Genomic DNA, 22,968 nt, shown 5'->3' on the forward strand with positions numbered 1-22,968 from the left:
AATACTTGTTCTGGAAATGAATTCACACATATAAAGCAGTTTCAGCATTTGTATTTGTCTTAGAAACCAGTTGTAAGCTTTTAAGCATGAACCTTTAGATCAGAAAATTAAAACAATGAAGAACTTTTAACTTGATACTTTCTCTGTTCTTTTTCTTGCACTTTTTCCCTTCTCCCTCTTACTGCACTAACCTATTGACCTCTCTTCCCTCCACTGCAGTAGTTTCATCTCAGCACTTGCTCATGCCTTCACGGATCTGACTCTTTCCCCATTTTCTTCCGCCTTCGCTCCATCTCCCTCTCTTCCTGCCTCACTCCCCTTATCCTGTGGGCCAGTGGGGTTACAGAGAGCCAATGGTGCTTTAACTTCACTCATAGCCTCAACTCTCTCAGCCAGGCTTTTCTTGTGCTGTCAATCACAAAACACACTGTCTCTTAACCCTGTCTTATTTATCATCTTGTCAGCAATACATTCAGACACTTTGGCTGTGTCCCTTTTAACTCATTACAGTCTGGGCCTGGAATAGTTGCTTGCAGTAAACTGTAGCAACATGCGTAATTGGAGCTTCCTGTGTACTACTACCGTGGTGCCTTTATTGTTGGATGCAGTGGGATTGCTTGTGGGAGTGTGCATAATTTAGAACATGGTTGAGGTTTTTTTTAAGTCATGCATACAAAACATGACTTAAAACGTTTTTCTTAATTTCAGGCTTTTGCAGTGTGTGTTGTCTTTTTGTCATGAGTACATATCACTAGATGATAATGCAAGCAAAGGCTATTGCGTATAACAAGTTTCGGCTATGAATAAGCACTTCACAAATCTTCACTAATATCAGACATCTTATTTTCACATGATGCAATCAAAAGGAGGGTTAGACTTTATGCACTTTTATGTGCACACAAAAAACCTAGCAAAAACTGGAGGAACATGGGGCTGAAAAATGCAAATACCATTTTTGTATTTGCATTTGTTTATTAAAGTTAAACACTTATCCGTGTTACCCATTTTAACACATTTTGTTTTAACATATTTCATATTAAAAGTTACACAAAATGTGGTACACACAAACAATTAGTCAGGGCAGGGGGTCCTTCCCCAAAAAAAATAGAGCAAATATTGATAGAATTTTCTGTAATTTTACATGTATACATTTAACTGCTGTAGGGGGATTGTTTTAAAACTCCATTAAATCAGTTTTTGTACCTCAGTAATCTCCCATTTTAGGGTAAATACTGTGTATTAATTTAAAGATTTTCATGTCAGTTATCTGTGCTGTTAGGGTTACTGAGAATGACACTGCTCACTCACTTCTACTCCAGCTTGCACTGCTGACATATCACTTAAAGAGCTAAATCTTGTCTGCTTCACCCAAAAAGGGGTATACAGTCAGAGAAAAGGACTACATCCACCGTCATCCAAAGCAGCTTCAGCATTTGTATTTGTCTTAGAAACCAGTTGTAAGCTTTTAAGCATGAACCTTTAGATCAGAAAATTAACACAATGAAGAACTTTTACCATGATACTTTCTCTGTTCTCTGTTCTCCCTCCTTACTGCACTAACCTATTGACCTCTCTTCCCTCCACTGCAGTAGTTTCAGCTCAGTGCTTGCTCATGCCTTCACAGATCTGCTATCAGAATGCTATCATGCTATCAGAAGTCACATCTAATGAGCCAGACAACTGAACCAATCAGATTGAGTGATGGGTACTAACTTTAGCTGGCACTAGTCATAACCAACTATCTTGCAAAGCAAACTATGTATGTACTTCTCAAAATACTTTAGGTGTGTATAACTAATTGCATTCAATTTTCACATTTAAAAAAGGGATTGATTTTCTACTAACCACTTCAGCATCGCGCCATTCATCAACCGCTGAATTTCATCCGTATCTGCTGCTGCAGACTGATTTCATCATGCAACTTTTAGAAGAAGACAATACCGTAGAAAGAGGGGAGGCGTGTGACTTAATGAAATAATTGGAAGAATAGAATTGACTCATAAAATTACCATAACTACGTTATTAAAAAATAATAGTAATAAAAGAAAATAAAAATATAAAATATACAAAAAAGTTTGTTTTCAACCCATCTCTTGTTAGAGTGTAAGGGAGGGAGGGAGAAGCCTTTTTCTCTTCTTATTCTTCTAAACTGTGAAACTCCATTCCAGCATTAAAGTAGACTTTCAAGATCAGTGCACACTTTCAAGGTTTTGAAAACAGATCACTTTAATGTAGCTTTTAAATGATCATTTGTTTTGTATTTTAATTTTGTTTTATTTTAATGAATCTTCTTATCTTTCATTTATTCAGCTTTTCTTTTATTACTGTTATTCATTCTGTGACTTGACTGCAAAACACTGAGCTTCTGCCTGTATAAGAAAAACTACTCCTAAGAAAAGATTATTATTGTAGTTATTAATTCTACTGCTATTAATGATATTAATAGTAGAAGTAGTAGTAGCAGTAATAAGAATAGTTGTAGTATTGTCGTATAGTATTGTTAATTGTTACTATTAGCCAGTTACTGTTATTATTAGCCTGTTGTTGTTGTTGTTGTTGTTGTTGTTGTTGTTGTTATTATTATTATTATTATTATTATTATTATTGTTGTTGTTGTTGTTGTTGTTATTGTTATTATTATTAACTGGAAATGCCACGCATTCTAAATGAAAGTTCAACAAGCATCTCCCCCATGAAATTGGGATTAAAATGTACACGTGGCCTAAGCACTCATTATTGATTTGACCATTGATTAAAGGTGACTGAAGTGTGGAGTGTATTTCTATCCATATGCTTTAAATAGTAGATTTAAACACAAAACACAAAAATCACTGCCTTTGTTAGATCACATTCTTTACATATCAAAATGAATGTTACAACAGCATTAAGAAATCATGCTTTTGTTAGAGAAGAGTAGGGTTAAATGCAGAACTAGCTGCTGTTTTGTCTCTGCATTAAAGGCTGAAGCACCTACAGTTTATTAAAATCACGCTGTTTGCATAGCTTTACAGACTAACTGCTTCAGCTGATTGTATACCAATCAGAAAGTGAGGGTAAGAGAGCATGCGTGAGAGAATGAGATGCAGTGCAAAGGAAGAAACTTAATTAGAATGATAAAAGAATGATAGGTATGCGCAGCATGTATTTGATTTGTCCTTTTCTGCTGTGTGTGTGTGTGTGTGTGTGTGTGTACGTGTTAAAAACTTTGAAGCAGTTAAGATTGAAATATAGTGTGCGAGCATGAGTGTGTACACGTGTGTCTGTGTTTTTATTCATGAGCAACTTTGCTGAGGGAATTGCTCACTATGGACCTCTATTAATTTCTCAGTCTCTGACCCCCCCCGCCCCCCCCCTCTCTCTCTCTCCCCATTAATAACATATAAGAGCGTTAGTTAATTGAGTTGTCGGAGCCGTCGGTATAAGCAGACACACAGAAGTAACAGTTCAATGGGTAGGCTGCTTCTTATTAATGAAACTCCTGTTGCTTTCATTACTGTTTATTTCACCCTTGTGTTCAAAGCATCCACTACTGGGACTTCTTCACATCTGAATACATTCATTTATTCGTTTCTTCCTTGCCTTCTCTTTTTCTCTCAGTTCAGTGATGGTGCTGGTTCTGCTTCAGCTTCTCCAGCTCTTCCATCTTCTCTCTGTATTGCTGTGCTCCAGTTGCGTGCAAAACTGTTTAGTAGACACACCTTTTGAGCGATATCTGTTGTACAGAGTGCTTTCAGGAATGTCAAAGTTGAGTATACTCCTACAACAACAAATCCAACATGCAAATTTAAAATTGGACGATTTGGACGATCGACCCACCACCAATGGGAGGGGCAGTAGTAGGGGTTCGGTGCATTGTGGATCGGGCAGTGTCCGAAGGCGTGGGCCTTGGCGTTCTGATCCTCGGTTGCTGAAACTGGCTTTTGGAACTTGGAACGTTACCTCACTTGCGGGGAAGGAGCCTGAGTTGGTGCCCGAGGTTGAGAGATACCGGCTAGATATAGTCGGGCTCACCTCAACACACAGCTTGTGCTCTGGGTCCAATCTCCTTGAGAGGGGCTGGACTTTATTCTTTTCTGGAGTTGCCCATGGTGAGAGGCGGCGGGCAGGTGTGGGCTTTCTCATAGCCCCTCGACTCGGTGCCTGTATGTTGGGGTTTTCTCCGGTGGACGAGAGGGTAGCTTCCTTACGCCTTCGGGTTGGGGAACGGGTCCTGACTATTGTCTGTGCTTATGCACCGAACAGCAGTTCAGAGTACCCAGCCTTCTTAGAGTCATTGGGAAGGGTGCTTGAAAGTACTCCTCCTGGAGACTCTATTGTCCTACTGGGGGACTTCAACGCTCACGTGGGCAATGACAGTGAGACCTGGAGCGGTGTGATTGGGAGGAATGGCCTCTCTGATCTGAACCCGAGTGGTGTTCAGTTTTTGGACTTCTGCGCAAACCACAGTTTGTCCATCACGAACACCATGTTTGAACACAAGGATGTCCATAAGTGCACATGGCACCAGGACACCCTAGGCCGCAGTTCAATGATTGACTTTGTAGTCGTGTCATCGGACTTGCGGCCATGTGTTTTGACACTCGGGTAAAGAGAGGAGCTGAGCTGTCAACTGATCACCACCTGGTGGTGAGTTGGATCAGGTGGTGGGGGAAGATGCCGGTCAGACCAGGCAAGCCCAAACGCATAGTGAGGGTTTGCTGGGAACGTCTAGCAGAAGAACCTGTCAGATTGATCTTCAACTCACACCTCCATCAGAACTTTGACCAGATATCGGGGGAGGTGGGGGACATTGACTCAGAATGGGCCATGTTCCGTTCCTCCATTGCTGAAGCGGCTGACTGTAGCTGTGGCCGTAAGGTAGTTGGTGCCTGTCGGGGCGGTAATCCTCGAACCCGGTGGTGGACACCCCAGGTGAGAGATGCCGTCAAGCTGAAAAAGGAGTCTTACCGGGCATGGTTGGCCTGTGGGACACCAGAGGCAGCTGGCAGGTATCGACAGGCCAAGCGATCTGCGGCTTCAGTTGTTGCCAAGGCAAAAACCCGTGTATGGGAGGAGTTTGGTGAGGCCTTGGAAACTGACTTTAAGTCAGCTCCGAAAAGATTCTGGCAAACCGTCAGGCGACTCAGAAGGGGAAAGCAGTGTGCCACTAGCACTGTATATAGTGGAGATGGTGTGCTGCTGACTTCGACTGAAGACGTCATTGGGCGGTGGAAGGAATACTTTGAGGACCTTCTCAATCCCACCGACACGTTCTCCAGTGAGGAGGCTGAGTCTGGGGACATGGGAATAGGCTTGTCCATTACTGAGGCCGAAGTCGCTAAGGTAGTTAAGAAGCTCCTTGGTGGCAAGGCTCCAGGGGTGGATGAGATCCGCCCTGAGTTCCTCAAGGCTCTGGATGTTGTGGGGCTGTCTTGGCTGACACGCCTTTTCAACATTGCGTGGACATCGGGGGCGGTGCCACTGGATTGGCAGACTGGGGTGGTGGTGCCTCTTTTTAAAAAAGGGGACCGGAGGGTGTGTTCCAACTACAGGGGAATCACACTCCTCAGCCTCCCTGGCAAGGTCTATGCAGGGGTACTGGAGAAGAGAGTCCGGCTTATAGTCGAACCTCGGATCCAGGAGGAACAGTGCGGGTTCCGCCCTGGTCGTGGAACACTGGACCAACTCTTCACCCTCTCCAGGATTCTGGAGGGTTCATGGGAGTTTGCCCAACCAGTCCACATGTGCTTTGTGGATCTGGAGAAGGCATTCGACTGTGTTCCCCGGGGTATTCTGTGGGAGGTGCTTCGGGAGTACGGGGTACATGGCTCTTTGCTACGAGCCATTCAGGCCCTGTACAAACAAAGCTGGAGTTTGGTTCGCATAGCCGGCAGTAAGTCAGACTCGTTCCCAGTGAGAGTTGGACTCCGTCAGGGCTGCCCTTTGTCACTGATTCTATTCATAATTTTTATGGATAGAATTTCTAGGCGCAGTCAAGGGATGGAGGGTGTCCGGTTTGGTGACCTCAGGGTCACATCACTGCTGTTTGCAGATGATGTGGTCCTATTGGGGACATCAGGCCGCGAACTTCAGCTTTCGCTGGATCGGTTTGCAGCCGAGTGTGAAGCGGCTGGGATGAGAATCAGTACCTCTAAATCTGAGACCATGGTTCTCAGGCGGAAAAGGGTGGAGAGCCCTCTCTGGGTCGGGGAGTTCAAGTATCTCGGGGTCTTGTTCACGAGTGATGGTACAAGGGAGCGGGAGATTGACAGGCGGATTGGTGCTGGGTCAGCAGTGATGCGGGCTCTTTACCGGTCTGTTGTGGTAAAGAAAGAGCTGAGCCATAAGGCAAGGCTCTCGATTTACCGGTCGATCTACGTTCCCACCCTCACCTATGGTCATGAGCTTTGGGTAATGACCGAAAGAATAAGATCGCGAATACAAGCGGCCGAAATGAGTTTCCTTCGCAGGGTGTCTGGACTCTCCCTTAGAGATAGGGTGAGAAGTTCAGTCATCCGGGAGGGACTCGGAGTAGAGCCGCTGCTTCTTCACGTCGAGAGGAGCCAGCTGAGGTGGTTCGGGCATCTGGTTAGGATGCCTCCTGGACGCCTCCCTCGGGAGGTGTCACGGCGAGTCCACCTGGGAGGAGACCCCAGGGAAGACCCAGGACACGCTGGCGCGACTATATCGCCCAGCTGGCCTGGGAGCGCCTCGGAATCCCCCTTGGAGAGCAGGTGGAATGGCTGGGGAAAGGGAGGTCTGGGCTTCATTGCTTAGGATGCTGCCCCCGCGACCCGAACCCCGGACAAGCGGAAGATGATGAATGGATGGATGGATGGATGGATGGATTTTTGGTGTTTGCTTGTGCTGGATACGATGATACGTCCTATTAATCTTGTATTCATAATGCATTATAAAGACATTTGTAGTGTGTCATATGGTATGCATAACACTGTGTAATGCCTGCCATAAGCCTCTGTGGTTCCTCATGTGTAACACTTTTAAATGCAAACAAATACTCCATACTGCATTATAATATTTTATGAACAAATGAGTAGTATAGTTAAAGAACATTGTAATGCAACATTAATAACAGAGCAGGCCACAACCAAGTGCGGTAAAGTAGGATTCAACATTTATTATCATGTGTTGTAAGACCTGATTTTATACTGTTAAAAATAAAGGTTCTGTGCAGGTACATTTTTCGTTCATCAAGGTACAATGTAAATGTCCCCTCAAAGGTCGAACAGTGGTTTAAGGTCCAATTCCTTGCCTTAAACAAGTTTTTCCCATGTGAAAAGCTTTTTTTTTTTATAGCTTTTTATAACCTAAGGTTTTAAATCGGAATAATACATTTGAAAGTATAGAGATGAGATGGGGTGTGTGCAGTCAGTACAACTTAGAAAATATATTTTCAATGGAATATGGTATAATTATGTTCCCTAAAAAGGTACTGAGTTTGTACTCAAGGGTACCAACCCATTGACAGCTTTGTACCTTTCTTTCTGACAGTGTATGAAGTATAATGTACTCTTGCTTTGCAAAATGTCATGCCTGAAACATTAACTATGTATTTCTTGCCAGTATACGAGCAGTTCTGTTTGAGATCTTAGCTTGAATTCCACAATTCCTCTTAACATTAACATTTTAGACAGTGGAAATGTTTGGGCATTTTTAAAATTTTAATAATTTAAATCTACACATTAATTCATCCATCTATCCATCCATCCTCCCCTCCCTTGCGTACTACTTCCATCCATCTATGCATCCATTTATCCACTCTTAAGAACATATAGCAGTGTTAGTCAATTGAGTTTTCAGAGCCATCAGTAAGCAGGCACAAAGAAGCAACAGTTCAATAAGTAGGCTTCCCATCCTTGCACACTCACTCCATCCATCCATCCATCCATCCATCCATCCATCCATCCCTCCATCCATCCATCCATCCATCCATCCATCCATCCATCCGTCTATACATATATTCCTCCCTAATGGTAACAATCCCTTTCATCTATCCATCCATCCCTACTATCTATCTCCCTCCCCCCACCCCGTTCCCACCACCAGCCCCCAGTGGTATGAATTTGTGATGATCTTAAATCCATTGACCAAGGTCCAGAGTTAAATGCTTGGGCTTTAGTGTACTGTACAGAATATAGACCTGTATCATTAGTGTTTATTATACATACTGGGACACATCATATATTTCTCTCTCCTTTCTCTCTTTCAGTTGTTTTCTTGAAGGTTTTGGTTTTCATATCACCTTGTTTCAGACCCTATTTGCGTTAATTTCTGCATTGATGCATTTGAAAAGTTGCATCATATATCATGATGTGTAAATGCATTATTACATCCATATTTTCAGTATAGTTTGTCATTTTAATCTCTCTCTCTCTCTCTCTCTCTCTCTCTCTCTCTCTCACCCTTTTGTCTCCTTTGGCTTGATTCTCTTTCTCTTCTTCCCTCTATATTCTGTATTTTTCCCCCTCTCTCTCTGGCCCTGGCTGTCCATGGTTGTCATTCTTTTCTCTCCTCCCCCCCATCCTCTCCTCACGCAGTCAGGGGTTGCGACTTGCTTCAGAAATCTTGGCTGTGATCCCCTGGCAGGCCTTTATCCTCTGATCCTCAACCACGCTCTGGTTGGTCTGTTCCCCCTCACCCCCACCCTTCTTTCCTCCCATTCTTAATGTCCCTTCAACTTCTCCCTCTTTTTTACTCCCCCTTTATCTTCTCTTTACCTGCCTCTCAGTCTCTCTCACTTATTTATTCTCTTGAAGTTGACTGATAGCACATACAGTGCACATTGACATTCTGGGACAGATCACTTGTTGTGTCCTTGGGGCTAAGATTTTAGCACAGAACTTAAGGCTGGAGGAAGGTCTGGAACCATGCATTTAAGCCTTTTTTTTCTTTTTTCTTTTTTTTGCACACTATATTTGTGTGTGTGTGTGTGTGTGTACACTGAGGTTGATACTACTTTTCAACACATTGTCTCAAGGCATTAGATCAGTCGCTGTCTGTTGCATTTATTGTAAAGGATTTTTCTGAAGGCTTTCAGTGATGGTTCTCTCACACACACACACACACACACACACACACACACACACACACACACACACACACACACACTTGTGTTTATATAATGTTATGTCAGGATAGAGGGTCTCATACATATAAAATGACACTTTCACAATTATAGCAGTATAGCAGAGTGTTGTTAACTGTTGTTAAAAGTGTCCCAACTTTTTTTGAAACGTGTTGCTGGCATCAAACTCAAAATCGGCATATATTTAAAAAAAAAAAAAACAATAAAATTTCAAAATCCTGAAGGTGATTGTCAGTTTGTGACCTAAAGCTCAATTGCAGTTGGGTTATGCAGCAGGATGATGATCCGAAGGTTTTGTAGTGCCCGAGTCAAAGTTCTGCCTTAAGACCTTAAACAGGTAGTTCATGCTTGAAAAGCTTCCAATGTAGCTGAATAAAAACAGTTCTGCAAAGAAGAGTTGGCCAAATTTCCTCCACAGTAAAAAGACTCACAAGCAAACATTTGATTGCAGTTACTGCCATGGGCTTCACAACAGGTAATTATGTTTTTGGGCAGTTACTTTATTTAGAAGCTGTAATTTGTGTTTAGTTGTATTGTCTTTGTCTTTTATTAAAATTAGTGTAAATTACTGTGTGTATCTCATTATATATTTCAGCTCAAATCATTTTTCAAGCTCAAAATTGACCCTGAAGGAAGAATTTTTGCCTGTTTAAAAGGCAGTGCATTTTGTTATAACTATACTTGTATACAAAGGTTTGAACAAAAATTACAGGTTTTACTTATTTTCTAGGTCAAAATAAGTTAACAGAGCCTCCACAGAGAACAAACTTACATATTTTTATAAGGCTGTTCTGCTAATTTTAATGCAGAATTTCTGTTCTGTTGCACATAAGATGGTCATAATATGTTAAACGCAGTAAATGACAATGAAAAGTAATAGCAATAAAATGAAACCAAGGATGCCCAAACTTTTGCCTGCAACTGTATGTCAGTGGCACAGGTATGAAATTAAAGCCCAAACCCAATCTGTACCTGAGTTCAAGTCAAAACTGTGTCCAACTGGTTCTGAAAAATTTGAAAACCCAACCTAAATCTTCTAGCATGCACTAACAATCTCAGGGAGTTATTGCAGATGCAGTTTTACCGTGCTTTGCATTGTTACTAAATGCTTTTGGTGTTTTACTTAATATTTCAAGCTGGGATAAACTGATATTGCATTAGATGATGTGTTAAATAACACATTAGCTAACACATTTATTATCAGTGAATTTCTGTGGAAATGCCTGTCATACCTAGCAGTGAACAGCTTCCTCTGAACAAGACTTCCCTAACAGTTCCCTAAGATTCCTGTGCTGCTCCTGCTACTGCAGAAATGTTGAACACACTTTTAGTGAACTTTATAAGTAAGGAGAAACATCTGCTGTGATCTTTCTACCAACCCAACACATCCCTCTCATCGGTCATGGTGTGACTGCAACTGATGTACCAATTCCAATGAAGTTGGGACGTTGTGTAAAACATAAATAAAAACAGAATATGATGATTTGCAAATCCTTTCCAACTATATTCAATTGAATACACTACAAAGACAAGATATGTAATGTTCAAACGCATAAACTTTTATTCACTCATTTTGCATTTGATGCCTGTAACGCGTTCCAAAGAAGTTGGGACAGGGGCAACAAAAGACTGGAAAAGTTGAGGAATGCTCAACAAACACCTGTTTGGAACATTCCGCAGGTGAACAGGTTAATTGGAAACAGGTGAGTGTCATGAATGGATATAAAGGTAGCATCCCTGAATGGCTCAGTCATTCACAAGCAAGGATGGGGCGAGGTTCACCACTTTGTGAGCAACTGCATGAGCAAATAGTCCAACAGTTTAAGAACAACGTTTCTCAATGTGCAATCGCAAGGAATTTAGGGATTTCATCATCTATAATAATAGATAATATCATTAAAAGATTTAGAGAATCTGGCAGAAAACCAACATTGAATGCCCATGACCTTCGATCCCTCAGGCGGCACTGCATTAAAAACCGACATCATTCTGTAATGGATATTACCACATGGGCTCAGGAACACTTCAGAAAACCACTGTCAGTGAACACAGTTCGTCGCTCCATCTACAAGTGCAAGTTAAAACTCTGCCATGCAAAGCGAAAGCCATATATCAACAACACCCAGAAACACCGCCGGCTTCTCTGGGCCCGAGCTCATCTGAGATGGACTGACGCAACGTGGAAAAGTGTCCTGTGGTCTGACGAGTCCACATTTCAAATTGTTTTTGGAAATCGTGAACGTCGTGTCCTCCGGGCCAAAGAAGAAAAGGACTGTCCGAATTTTTTTCAGCGCCAAGTTCAGAAGCCAGCATCTCTGATGGTATGGGGGTGTGTTAGTACACATGGAATGGGTAACTTACACATCTGTGAAGGCACCATTAATGCTGAAAGGTACATACAGTACCTTGGAGCAACATATGCTGCCATCCAAGCAACGTCTTTTTCAGGGACGTCCCTGCTTATTTCAGCAAGACAATGCCAAGCCACATTCTGCACGTGTTACAACAGCGTGGCTTTGTAGTAAAAGAGTGTGGGTACTAGACTGGCCTGCCTGCAGTCCAGACCTGTCTCCCATTGAAAATGTGTGGCGCATTATGAAGCGCAAAATACGTCAACAGAGACCCCGGACATTTGAGCAACTGAAGTTGTACATTAAGCAAGAATGGAAAGAATTCCACCTACAAAGCTTCAACAATTAGTGTCCCCAGTTCCCAAACGCTTATTGAGTGGTGTTAAAAGGAAAGGGGACATAACACAGTAATAAACATGCCCCTGTCCCAACTTCTTTGTAACGTGTTGCAGGCATCAAATTCAAAATGAGTGAATATTTGCAATAAACAAAGTTTATCCGTTTGAACATTAAATATCTTGTCTTTGTAGTGTATTCAATTGAATATAGGTTGAAAAGGATTTTGACAAATCATCGTATTCTGTTTTTATTTATGTTTTACACAACGTCCCAACTTCATTGGAATTGGGACTATTGAACTATTGAACATGCACATTCACCCACTCCTCAAATTTCCTAAGCCAAACATGGCTAACATTATGAGGGGGCAATCGGGGACGGCATGCAAAGCAAAGAGCAACCACACAAGCATGCAAGAGATTGAGCATCAAAGAAAATAGTTTGCACAAAATCTACTATGTAAAAAATTGCTCATTTAACCTGCGCTGAAACCAAGCCCAATACTGCACATGAAAGATCAGCCCAAACCTCGTCCAAAACCCGATATTTTGTCAGTCCTTGTTGAACTTCATCAGAATGTATTTAATGTTTAATTGAATACACAGTGATTTAGTAATGTTATTTTATTTTATGTGTTCACAGGATCAGTCTGAACCCAAAAACATGAAAATCACTTGATTCATAGGCTGAACATGGTTTCCAATTTGTGACCATCCAGTGAGAGCAACAGTGACTGCATGTTCTAACCCATGAGTGTATAGTTATATACACCAATGAGTCAAAACATTATGACTACACACAGATGAAGTGAAATGTTGATTATCTCATAAGAAAAGGTCTAGGATGTATTAGACAGTAGACGAACAGTCAGTTCTCATAGTGGTGTATTGGATGTGTGAGAAATGGACAGGTGTGAAGACCTGAGTTACTTTACTTTGACAAGGGCCAAATTATTATGACTGGGTCAGAGCATCTTTGAAATGGCAGGCTTTGTTGTGTGCTTCTGGACAGCAGTTGTGAGTACCTGATGACAGTGGTCCAAGGAGGGACAACCATGAACTAGCAACAAGGTGTTGGGCACCCAAGGATCATCGATGCACAAGAGCAACAAAGGGCTATCCTGTCTGGTCTAAACCGATAGAAGGGCTGTTGTAACACGTCACAGTGCATTTCACTCTGCTTCATATTGCATTGCACAGACTACTCAGTGTCCTTGCTAACCCCTGTCCAGCTTCAAATGTGTTTAGAGTCGGAGCTAGCTCTTGGAGCAATTTAAGAAGGTTGGCTGGTCTGACGAGTCCCATTTCCTTTCACATCAAGTGGACAGCCATGACCATGTTCTGCTGGGATGCTCAGCATCTGACATTCATGTTGACATCAATTTGACACATGCCATCTATCCAAAAAAAATCTTGTGGACCAGGTCCTCTGCTTGATAGCAATGGTATTCAGCATGATTATGCACTGTTCCACACTGCTAGGAACATGATGAAGTGTTCAGGGTGTACACCTAGCCTCCAAATTCCTCAAATCTCATTCTAATCCAGCATCTGTGAGATGTGCTGTAACAACAAGTCTGATCTCCGGTGGCACCACCTCACAACTTTCAGAACTTATACTGCTGAGGTCTTGGTGCCAGACGCTACAGGGCACCTTCATAAGTCTTGTAGAGATCACGTCTTGTCAGGTTGTGACTGTTTTGGTGGCACGCAAAATAAACAACAGCATATTAGGAAGGTTGGCCTGCTTCAGCTCACCCTACGTAGGGTTAACAGTTCCAACTCATCAGTGATTGCAGTCTCTCACTTTCACTCTTGTTTATACAGTCATGGATTCTTGTTACAAAGGAGTTATTGTTATTGTTTTAGATAGGTGGTAGCATTTGAACTTCGCCATAGGTCGCAGGCGATCACTGTCCAGTATTAGACTGCCAACATTGCCGAAGCTGTATCTGAACAAGAGGGCTACAATCACATATTTCTTCATGTAAACATAGTGTGGGAACAGCTCGGTTTTAGCCTGCTCTGGTGCTGTTTCAGAGCAGTCAAAAAATATGATGGCGTTAATAATTTATTGCATTAATGTGTTAACTTTGACAGCTTAGTTTTTATATCCTTTACACTGTGTGAATACATCATGATAAACTGACCAATTCCAAGTTGTCCAAAATGAATTAGAATAAAGTCTCAATAATTTAATGTGCATTTTGATGCTTCTGATTTTGTGAGTAAGGCCTGTTTTTCCTTGGTTTTTCTGAAGTTTGGACAAGAAAATGTGTAAAAATACACACAAAAGCATTCACAACATAAACAATCAGTCATACATGTTGGGCACCTTTAAGGCAACATACCTGTATAGCGACCTCATGATGTGAGCACTTAATGGCCCATGTTACTAACACAGTGTTGTCAAGCTGTGAGCCTGCCAGCAGCAGAGTAATATAACCGTACTGTGTGTGTGCATGTGCGTGGTGGGAGGGTGGGGGGTGGGTGTTTGGGGGGTGGGGTATGAAGGTTGTGCATGTGAGTGAGAGGGAAGCGATAGCTGTAGCTATGTGGGACTATTAGCGATGGGTTTAATTAAATCAGCATCGATTGCCGTTCTCTGACATTAGCGTGGGTGTGTTACTGATTGATTGATGGTGTGTTTGGAGAGAGAGATCAGAGCTCGATTGGCTGTGGATCAGTATCGCACTTTAACGTCTCTACAGAGAGAGCGAGAGAGAACCCCACACCCATTAGCCAGGCTGTCACACTAATATATCCATATTTTGCTTATAATTTTGTGTTATTAGCAGTTTGCTGCTGGTCACATGGCCATTATCAAATCACTGTAATTTCTCTCAATATTTTTTTAATAGAAATTTCTGCTTCGTGTGTCTTTAAAGTGGATAAGTGCTCAATTCCTGTAATGTAGTTAACAAACTCTCCATCTCCCTGAGTTCTGCCATCATCCTTTCTGAGTGATGAGTATTAATCCATGAATTCAGAATGATTCAGTTCAATTATGATTCTTCAGGAAAAGATTCAGTGCATCATGAATCTCAGATTTCTCCCCTTCTTAAGTTGATTCAATTTGATGCACAAATGCGACTGAAAGAGCTGTGTTATTATATGGCATTAAAAAAAATTCAAACAATTTACATTGAAATACATCCTGAGAATTTTATGTTGACCATAGAATGACTACATATTTTATTAAATTTTAGAGAAATGTATTGATTCTAACTTCCTAAAATTGATGCATTTGAAATGCAGTTGCATCATATATCATGATGTGTAAATGCATTATTACATCCATATTTTCAGTATAGTTTGTCATTTTAATATCTCTCTCTCTCTCTCTCTCTCTCTCTCTCTCTCTCTCTCTCTCTCTCTCTCTCTCTCTCTCTCTCAGGAATCTCTCTGGAGAAGGTCTTTGACTACAGTGAGTACTGGGAGGTGACGCGTGGCCTGTATGCTCCTTTTGACTGCACAGCCACTATGAAGTCTGGAAACGCGGATGTGTATGAGAATGAAATCCCCGGAGGCCAGTATACTAACCTGCACTTCCAGGCCCACAGCATGGGTCTGGGTAACAAATTTAAGGAGGTGAAAAAAGCGTATGCTGAGGCCAACAGACTGCTGGGTGACCTTATCAAGGTAAAATGACCCCTCTCCATCTCTCGCCATCTCTCTCACTCGCTCTTTTATCGACTCTGTCAATAAATATCTGTCTCTAATTTTGTTCAAAAGCATTCCCAGGGGTACATCAAGTAATTTTGTATTGCATTAATTGCATTGATACAGCTGTCTGTCTTTTCCTATGCAGGTTCCTGATTCTAAGTGTCCTTCTGCTTTAAATGTGAGCAATTAGAATCCAGGATAACCCCAGTGCCAGTTTAGTCTTTGCATTATAGGGTTAGGGGTTAGAGCCATATATAATAATAATAATAATAATAATAATAGTAAAACATACAGTGGTGAAAAAAAATATTGTCAGTCACCAATTGTGCAAGTTCTCCCACTTAAAAAGATGAGAGAGGCCTGTAATTGACATCATAGGTAGACCTCAACTTTGAGAGACAAAATGAAGAAAAAATAAATTGAAAATCACATTGTCTGATTTTTAAAGAATTTATTTGCAAATAATGGTGGAAAATAAGTATTTGGTCAATAACTAAAGTTCATCTCAATACTTGTTATATATCCTTTGTTGGCAATGACAGAGGTCAAACGTTTTCTGTAAGTCTTTACAAGGTTGGCACACACCACTGCTGGTATGTTGGCCCATTCCTCCATGCAGAGCAGTGATGTTTTGGGGCTGTCGGCGGGCAACACGGACTTTCAACTCCCTCCAAAGGTTTTCTATGGGGTTGAGATCTGGAGACTTGCTAGGCCACTCCAGGACCTTGAAATGTTTCTTACGAAGCCACTCCTTTGTTGTCCTGGCAGTGTGTTTGGTATCATTTGTCATGCTGAAAGACCCAGCCACGTTTCATCTTCAATGCCCTTGCCGATGGAAGAAGGTTTGCACTCAAAATCTCACGATACATGGCCCCATTCATTCTTTCATGTACCCGGACCAGTCGTCCTGGTCCCTTTGCTTAGAAACAGCCCCAAAGCATGATGTTGCCACCCCCATGCTTCACAGTTGGTATGGTGTTCTTTGGATGCAACTCAGCATTCACTCTCCTCCAAACACGACGAGTTGAGTTTGTACCAAACAGTTCTACTTTGGTTTCATCTGACCATATGACATTCTCCCTATAGTCTTCTGGAACATCCAAATGCTCTCTTGCAAACTTCAGACACGCTCGTCTGAAGTTTGAAGTGCCCGTCTGGCACTGCAAGATCTGAGTCCCTGGCGGCGTAGTGTGTTACTGACAGTAGCCTTTGTAACGTTGGTCCCAGCTTTCTGCAGGTCATTCACTAGGTACCCCCGTGTGGTTCTGGGATTTCTGCTCACCGTTCTTGTGATCATTTTGACCCCATGGGCTGAGATCTTGCATGGGGCCCCTGATCGAGGGAGAGCAGTGGTCTTGTATGTCTTCCATTTTCTGATTATTGCTCCCACAGTAGATTTCTTCACACCAAGCTGCTTGCCTTTTGCAAATTCATTCTTCCCAGCCTTTTTTTAATTGTGCCAGTACTGTTTTTGTCCAGTCAAAAAAAGTGGAAATCACTTACTCCATTAAAAAAAGTAAGTATTGAGACATGTTATTAAGTTATTAAAGATGGTCCCATGTCACTTTTTATTTTTCAGCACTGGTATGATTAATGAAACCTTGAGTACAAGTTGATACTCATCCAATATTTTTTCTTGTGTAAAAGTGTAAAATAAGCTATTTTTAAAATTTTTGGTACAAATTACCCATATCTTACATTTTTATTTAATTTTATTTGTCCCCACTTGTTTTTGTGGGTTTATGTACTAAAAACAGTTGATTCATTTTTATAACCGCTTTTTGTTTAACATCTTTAGCTCTTAGAATTTAACTCTTTTCTATGAGAATTCCATTCATTGTGAATAGTTGGTGCTAAACTGCTGTAGGTTGAATAGGAGGGTGTATGTAAATGCACTGTTTTTTGTGACATTACAAAAACACTTAGTTGCAAATACAGCCTTTTCAAGTGTGTTTCCAGTTATGGACCATATGGATGGTGGAGTAAGCAGCATTGTTTTGAAACTAACTATGGACACATTACATCAAGCTCTGTTTTACTGCAAAAAAGAGCAAAATTTGGTTTTCCAAGATATGGACCCTTTAAGATGAGCATCTCTACTGGCCCACAGTAAGGAATACAAAGCTACCATTACATCACACAATGTGAGGGTGTGCTGTTTCCAGCTAGATTTGTTACAGGATTGAATCAGATTAATTCCTTTTTTCCCCTTCAGTATCCTATCCGGAATTTTCTACTGACACTGATGCCCATCATTACTGATATCCCATCTCAACTTATTAAAGAGGGGCAGTATTTACTGACAGTAACTAATATTTACTATGCCTAAGTGACAAATAACAATCATACAACCATGTTGTATACATTCATTATATACAGCCAGAGGAATCCCTGTTTTCAAGTTTAGCGAATAATCCAAGTTAGCTAGGGTTCATTGTTAGAGGCCAGAATAGAGCTGTTGAGAGCGTGTCAGCACCTTGCAGAATGCATAAGCTAGTGAAGGTGTTTTGTCATTGCTCTTTGCTGCAGAGACTGAGAATGCTAACCTGCCATAACTCTGACTAATATTATAACCTTCCAGAACTTTCTGCTTCTGAAACATTGATTAGCCCTTGCAGCTATAGTGTGTGTGTCTTCTTGTTAACAATCAGTGCCATCTGCCAGCGTCTAGTTCTGTCTTGCCAACTTTCCCCTCTTGCCCAAGGCTGAATGAAACGAACACTGATCAATTGAAATGTATCTGGCATGCTTTAAATTTTGCCCCTCCCCTGTACGCCTCCTGTTCAATGTAATCAATTACACAGCCTCTCCACTTGAGTTTCCACAAATGCATCTGCATCTTATTGTTATTCAGTTCACACACGCTCTTATTCTCATCCCTTCCTGCACTCGTTTTTCCACTCAATCTCTCTCTCTTTCATTCAAATTCATGAATTTAGAGTGAATGGTTAGTATCTGGGGTAGGGCTGCATTCAGAAGGACATTTTGGTATCAGTCAGAAGACGTGTTGGTGGTTTATTGCAGGAATGTTTTAGGTAGAGGGTTTTTTTTTTGTTTTGTTTTTGTCTGCTGTTTGCTTTTTACTACTGTATGTATCGTCTTGGTGCTTCAGTAAAACAGAGGCACTAATGGAGTTATGTACTGTTCAAGTACTGTTGGCAACGAGCTTCTTCAGTCAAGACAAGCTGTCCTCTCATCGCCAAGACTTTATCCAACCTGAAATTATACAGTAAATCATAAAAGTATGAAGTCTCATTATCACACTTATTTACAGCTTCCTTCTGATTGGCTAATTGAATCTGGCAATCTAATTAGCTAGCTGAATCCCACAACTTGCTTGGCTACATTACTCCTGCACTCTGTAATCTGAATCTATTTGGCTAGCTGACTCCTTTGCTGTAATTGGCTAAGTTATTCCTGCACTCTTGATTAGCTGGATGTTTGAATCCTGCTTTCTGATTTGCTGGATAATTCCTGCACTTTGATGAATCCTACCCTCTGATTTACAAACTAAATCCTGCTGTACTTTGAGTCCTGCACTAGCTAAATGCTGCTATTGGATTGGTTAGCTAAATCCAGCACTCTAATGGGATAGATTATTTCTGTGCTTAGATGAATCCTACATGCTATTCTCTGATTGGTTAGCCAAGTCCTGCAGTCTGGGCTACTTTCCAATGGACAACAGAGTATAATTTTTATGCCTCGCCATGTGTTTGTGCCTGTTATCCGTCAACATATTGTTCTCATTGAAAACAGTGGCATGAGGTGCATTTTTGATGGATACCAGAATGAACATCACTTAATATGATCAGTGTGATGTCCCATTTTACTGGCACTGTGTCGTTGCACTCCCTCTCCCTCTCTCCCCATCTCTATCAATCTCTTCCTATCTTGAGCCAACGGATATACACAGTTGCTGTCTCAGTCCTTCTTCTTTAGTTATACTTACAAACACACAAGCACACACACACTTGAGTTCAAAGCTCTTGCTGTCCTGCCGATGGCCAAACAGATGCACCCTGTCAGCCTGCAGGAGATTCACAGCACAATAACAGAGGGAAGGAGTAGAGAGAGAGAGAGAGAGAGAGAGAGAGAGAGAGAGAGAGAGAGAGAGAGAGAGAGAGAGAGAGAGAGAGAGAGAGAGAGAGAGAGAGAGAGAGAGAGAGAGAGAGAGAGAGAGAGAGAGAGAGAGAGAGAGAGAGAGAGAGAGAGAGACTGATAGATGGAAGTAAGAGGATTTTAGTGTGTGCAGAAGCATGTGTGTGTATTCTGTGCATGAGAGAATATGTTCTGTATATGAGTGTGAATGTGTATGTGTGAGATTTCTCTGCCTCGCTGTGTGTCTGATCCCATTTTAATCCAGTCTCACGCTCATCTTATTACACTTTCCTTGACAGCTTCCATAACTGGTGCTGACGGTAGTTTGGTCTGAGTTAGCCTAAGCGTGGAACTCAGGCACTTAACAAAACCCCTATCCAATTAAGACACTATAGATTTTCGGGCCAAGATTTAAAACCCTAGTCAAACTGAATGCTGGACATTCAGAGCCTTATTTGTCAGCTCCTTTCAACAGCACCTGGTGCTCCTTTAGTCCATTCCAAGCTCAGAGAAAACAGCCAAACAGATTAGAGCTAAATTAATGCTTCAGGCAGCGAGTGGAGGATTGATGGTGGGACTACAACTCCCATTAGGCCACGCAGTATATTGTTTTGTGTCCATGCCAAAGCACTAACTATGGTAGGATGGATATCAAAGAGCATTTAAAAGAAGCATATTAACTGGGATTAGTCAGTTCTCTGTGGAGTGATTTGCTTATTATGTTGCAAATTAATTCAGTGTTCAACAATTTTAAGAGATCAAATTTAGCTTTTAATGGAATGAATTGCATATGTCATTGTCAGGTACCATTAGAAAATATGGTGTAAGAATGCTGCCGTTCAAAGTTTGGAATTAAAATTTTGAATAATATAAAAGCAATTTGGATTCAGTTAAATGGAGAAAATTAATTCAGTATGCTAGTCTTGTGCAAGCTCATAGCTTTCGAATAATAATTGTTCAGCTATATACCTTATTAAAAAGTTATGTGTCTAGAATAATGAACAGAGCTTTAGGTGCTTCTAAAATAACAAAGCTCTATTAGCGGTAAGAATGAAGCTCTAATACAATTAACACCCACAAGACCTCATATTTGAAAAGTGGTGATCAAATCTTGAAGTGGACAACTTGATAACAATGACTGTAAATAGATAATTACAGTGTAGAATTTACAGTACATCATTACTGAAAATCATCAAAATATTGATTTACTCAAAGACCGCAAAATATTAAATAACCTTAAACCTTTTGGGCACAAACACCAGAGGTGAGTTTTGGGTAGACACAAATATCTGATATCTGACAAATGTGAAGTACAGTGGTGGATCTGTGATTGTGGGGCCCTGGAGAACTTATTGGCATACATGATGTGAGTCCATCAATACCAGAAGATATTAAATCAAATGCTTTAACCAAAGAACACCTCAAAATCAACACGTTTGGACTTTGGAATCTGAAAGATCTGGAGTGATTGTGTGTGGAGCAGTGGTCTCGGATCACTTGAATTGTGTTCTCCAGTCTCATTAAGCATTATAGAAGACTGCAAATGGAGGCTGCACAAATTCATAAATGAAGGGGCACCAGCAATTGTGGCACATACAGATTTGAGATAAAAAAAATATTTTGTCATTGTACTGTAAATGAAGGTTAGATGTTTGTTTAAAGAATAAGAAATAAAGTTTTTTGTACAGTATGTTTTGCTCATCTTTACAAGGGATGCCAATATTTGTGGAGGACATTTTATATAGAACATAACTGTTTGAATGTATAAAGTGATTCACTGGCTTTAAGGAAACATAATTAGATTAAAATGTTTGTTATTGTTATAAAAACAGCAAAGAATGGTTATATCAAACCTCTAAAGCAATGTCTTAGGCTTCAGAGCCACAATGCATATAAAAAACTCTGTTTATCTTACTTTTATTTTTAAACACCATTTGTAACCACCCGCTTCTCTTTGTGCATTTCATGATAAAAAGAAATTGTACCATTTACATCTTTAACATGCACTATGAAGTGTGAAAATGTATTTAGTTACAGCCTTTCCTAAATCTACTATTTCGGAGATGTGAGGTTTAGGTAACGGATACAGAGGAAAGCTGAAACGTCACCTTGAAATTCCTCCTTCACACACACTCAGCCACACACGCACAGAGAGATTCCCCTAATAGCTGTAGAAATCCTGTACATGTGTCTCAATCATGTATATGCTGGAAGTATTAGCTCTTCTCAGTATTCACCTCAAGTGACCTTTGCTTTATCTGTTACAAAAAACCTTATCCAAACGCCATTCTGGCACGTCTCATTCCTCCTGTCTTCCATATGAAAAGTGATACAATCACAGAAGTGTCAAAATATTTTATTAACTAATGATACTAATGTCATTTTCTCTCTGCCTATCTCACCAGCCCAACCAATTAGTTGACAGGCACCATGACGGCGTGTCACTTTGCTGCAACACGAACCCTCACCGCCTTGACATTTAACGCTTTATGTCTGTCCATCCACCCCCCTGCGCTGTCTCTCGCTCGTCCATTTGTCATCCTCCCACCCCCCCCTACCTCCACTCTGTCTCCTCTCTTCATTCATTTCTTATCTCTCATGTCTTCCTTCCATATTTGTTCTTGCCCTATTCTCTTCTTAAAGCTAATGGGAGCTCTGTCCATCACCATCAAACCCCATCCTCCTCGTTTCTGTTCACTTTTCTCTATTGGCCAGATTATCTGCACAGTCCTATTTCATTACAGGGACTAGGGTGGTCATTGTCAGTACAGAGCAAATTCCTAAAGTGGATATATCATATATGAACTTGAGATAAAATACTTTGATGTACTCTGTAATCATTGATGATGTTTGATGACGTTTCAAAACACACCATTCACTCGCTGGTCCATACAGCTCTTTTATAAAAGCAGCCCACTACAAATTTAACATGGTTGTGACATCACAATCATAAGCACATTTACATGTGACTGCAGCAGTTGACACATCCATTCACGCTAAAGTGACAAGGAGCGTCATTGCCACAGACAGAGTTTACTGGGTGTGGAGAAAAATTCATATGAACTTGAAAATGATTAAAGGGGAGCTCCACCAATTTTGATTTTTTGCATCATTCAGGTGTTTAGATGTAAACAATATCATTCAGGGTGGTTCAGTGTGAAATGCACCTTTTCTAGAGAAATTTTCTCAGAATTGTTCATTATAGTACTAGGAACCACTTGTCTGAAGCATTTAATGGCCACACCCCCTTAAGTTAATGGTTATAAATGCATGGCTTGATACCTGAGACTTTGTTTTGTGGTAATTTTGTTATATAGTATTATTATCCAGTAGCTACAGAACAGCAACACAGCAAATGCCAGAAACAGCTTTTGTTTGCAGTTTACTTTTAAAGTCTCCAAAAGCATGTCTGGTTCCTAGTACTACAATG

At 41.0% G+C, this 22,968-nt stretch overlaps 1 protein-coding gene across 1 annotated transcript in view; it reads left to right on the forward strand.

The window, feature by feature from the left end:
- The window catches only part of pcxb (pyruvate carboxylase b), a 261,864-nt gene that overhangs the window by 215,704 nt on the left and 23,192 nt on the right, over positions 1-22,968 (forward strand). The window contains exon 17 of the mRNA XM_017699653.2: positions 15,172-15,416. Within this exon, the coding sequence (XP_017555142.1) occupies positions 15,172-15,416 (245 nt within the window). The remainder of the gene's footprint in view (positions 1-15,171; positions 15,417-22,968) is intronic.

Source organism: Pygocentrus nattereri, chromosome 2, assembly GCF_015220715.1.
Source record: "Pygocentrus nattereri isolate fPygNat1 chromosome 2, fPygNat1.pri, whole genome shotgun sequence".
NCBI lineage: Eukaryota > Metazoa > Chordata > Actinopteri > Characiformes > Serrasalmidae > Pygocentrus > Pygocentrus nattereri.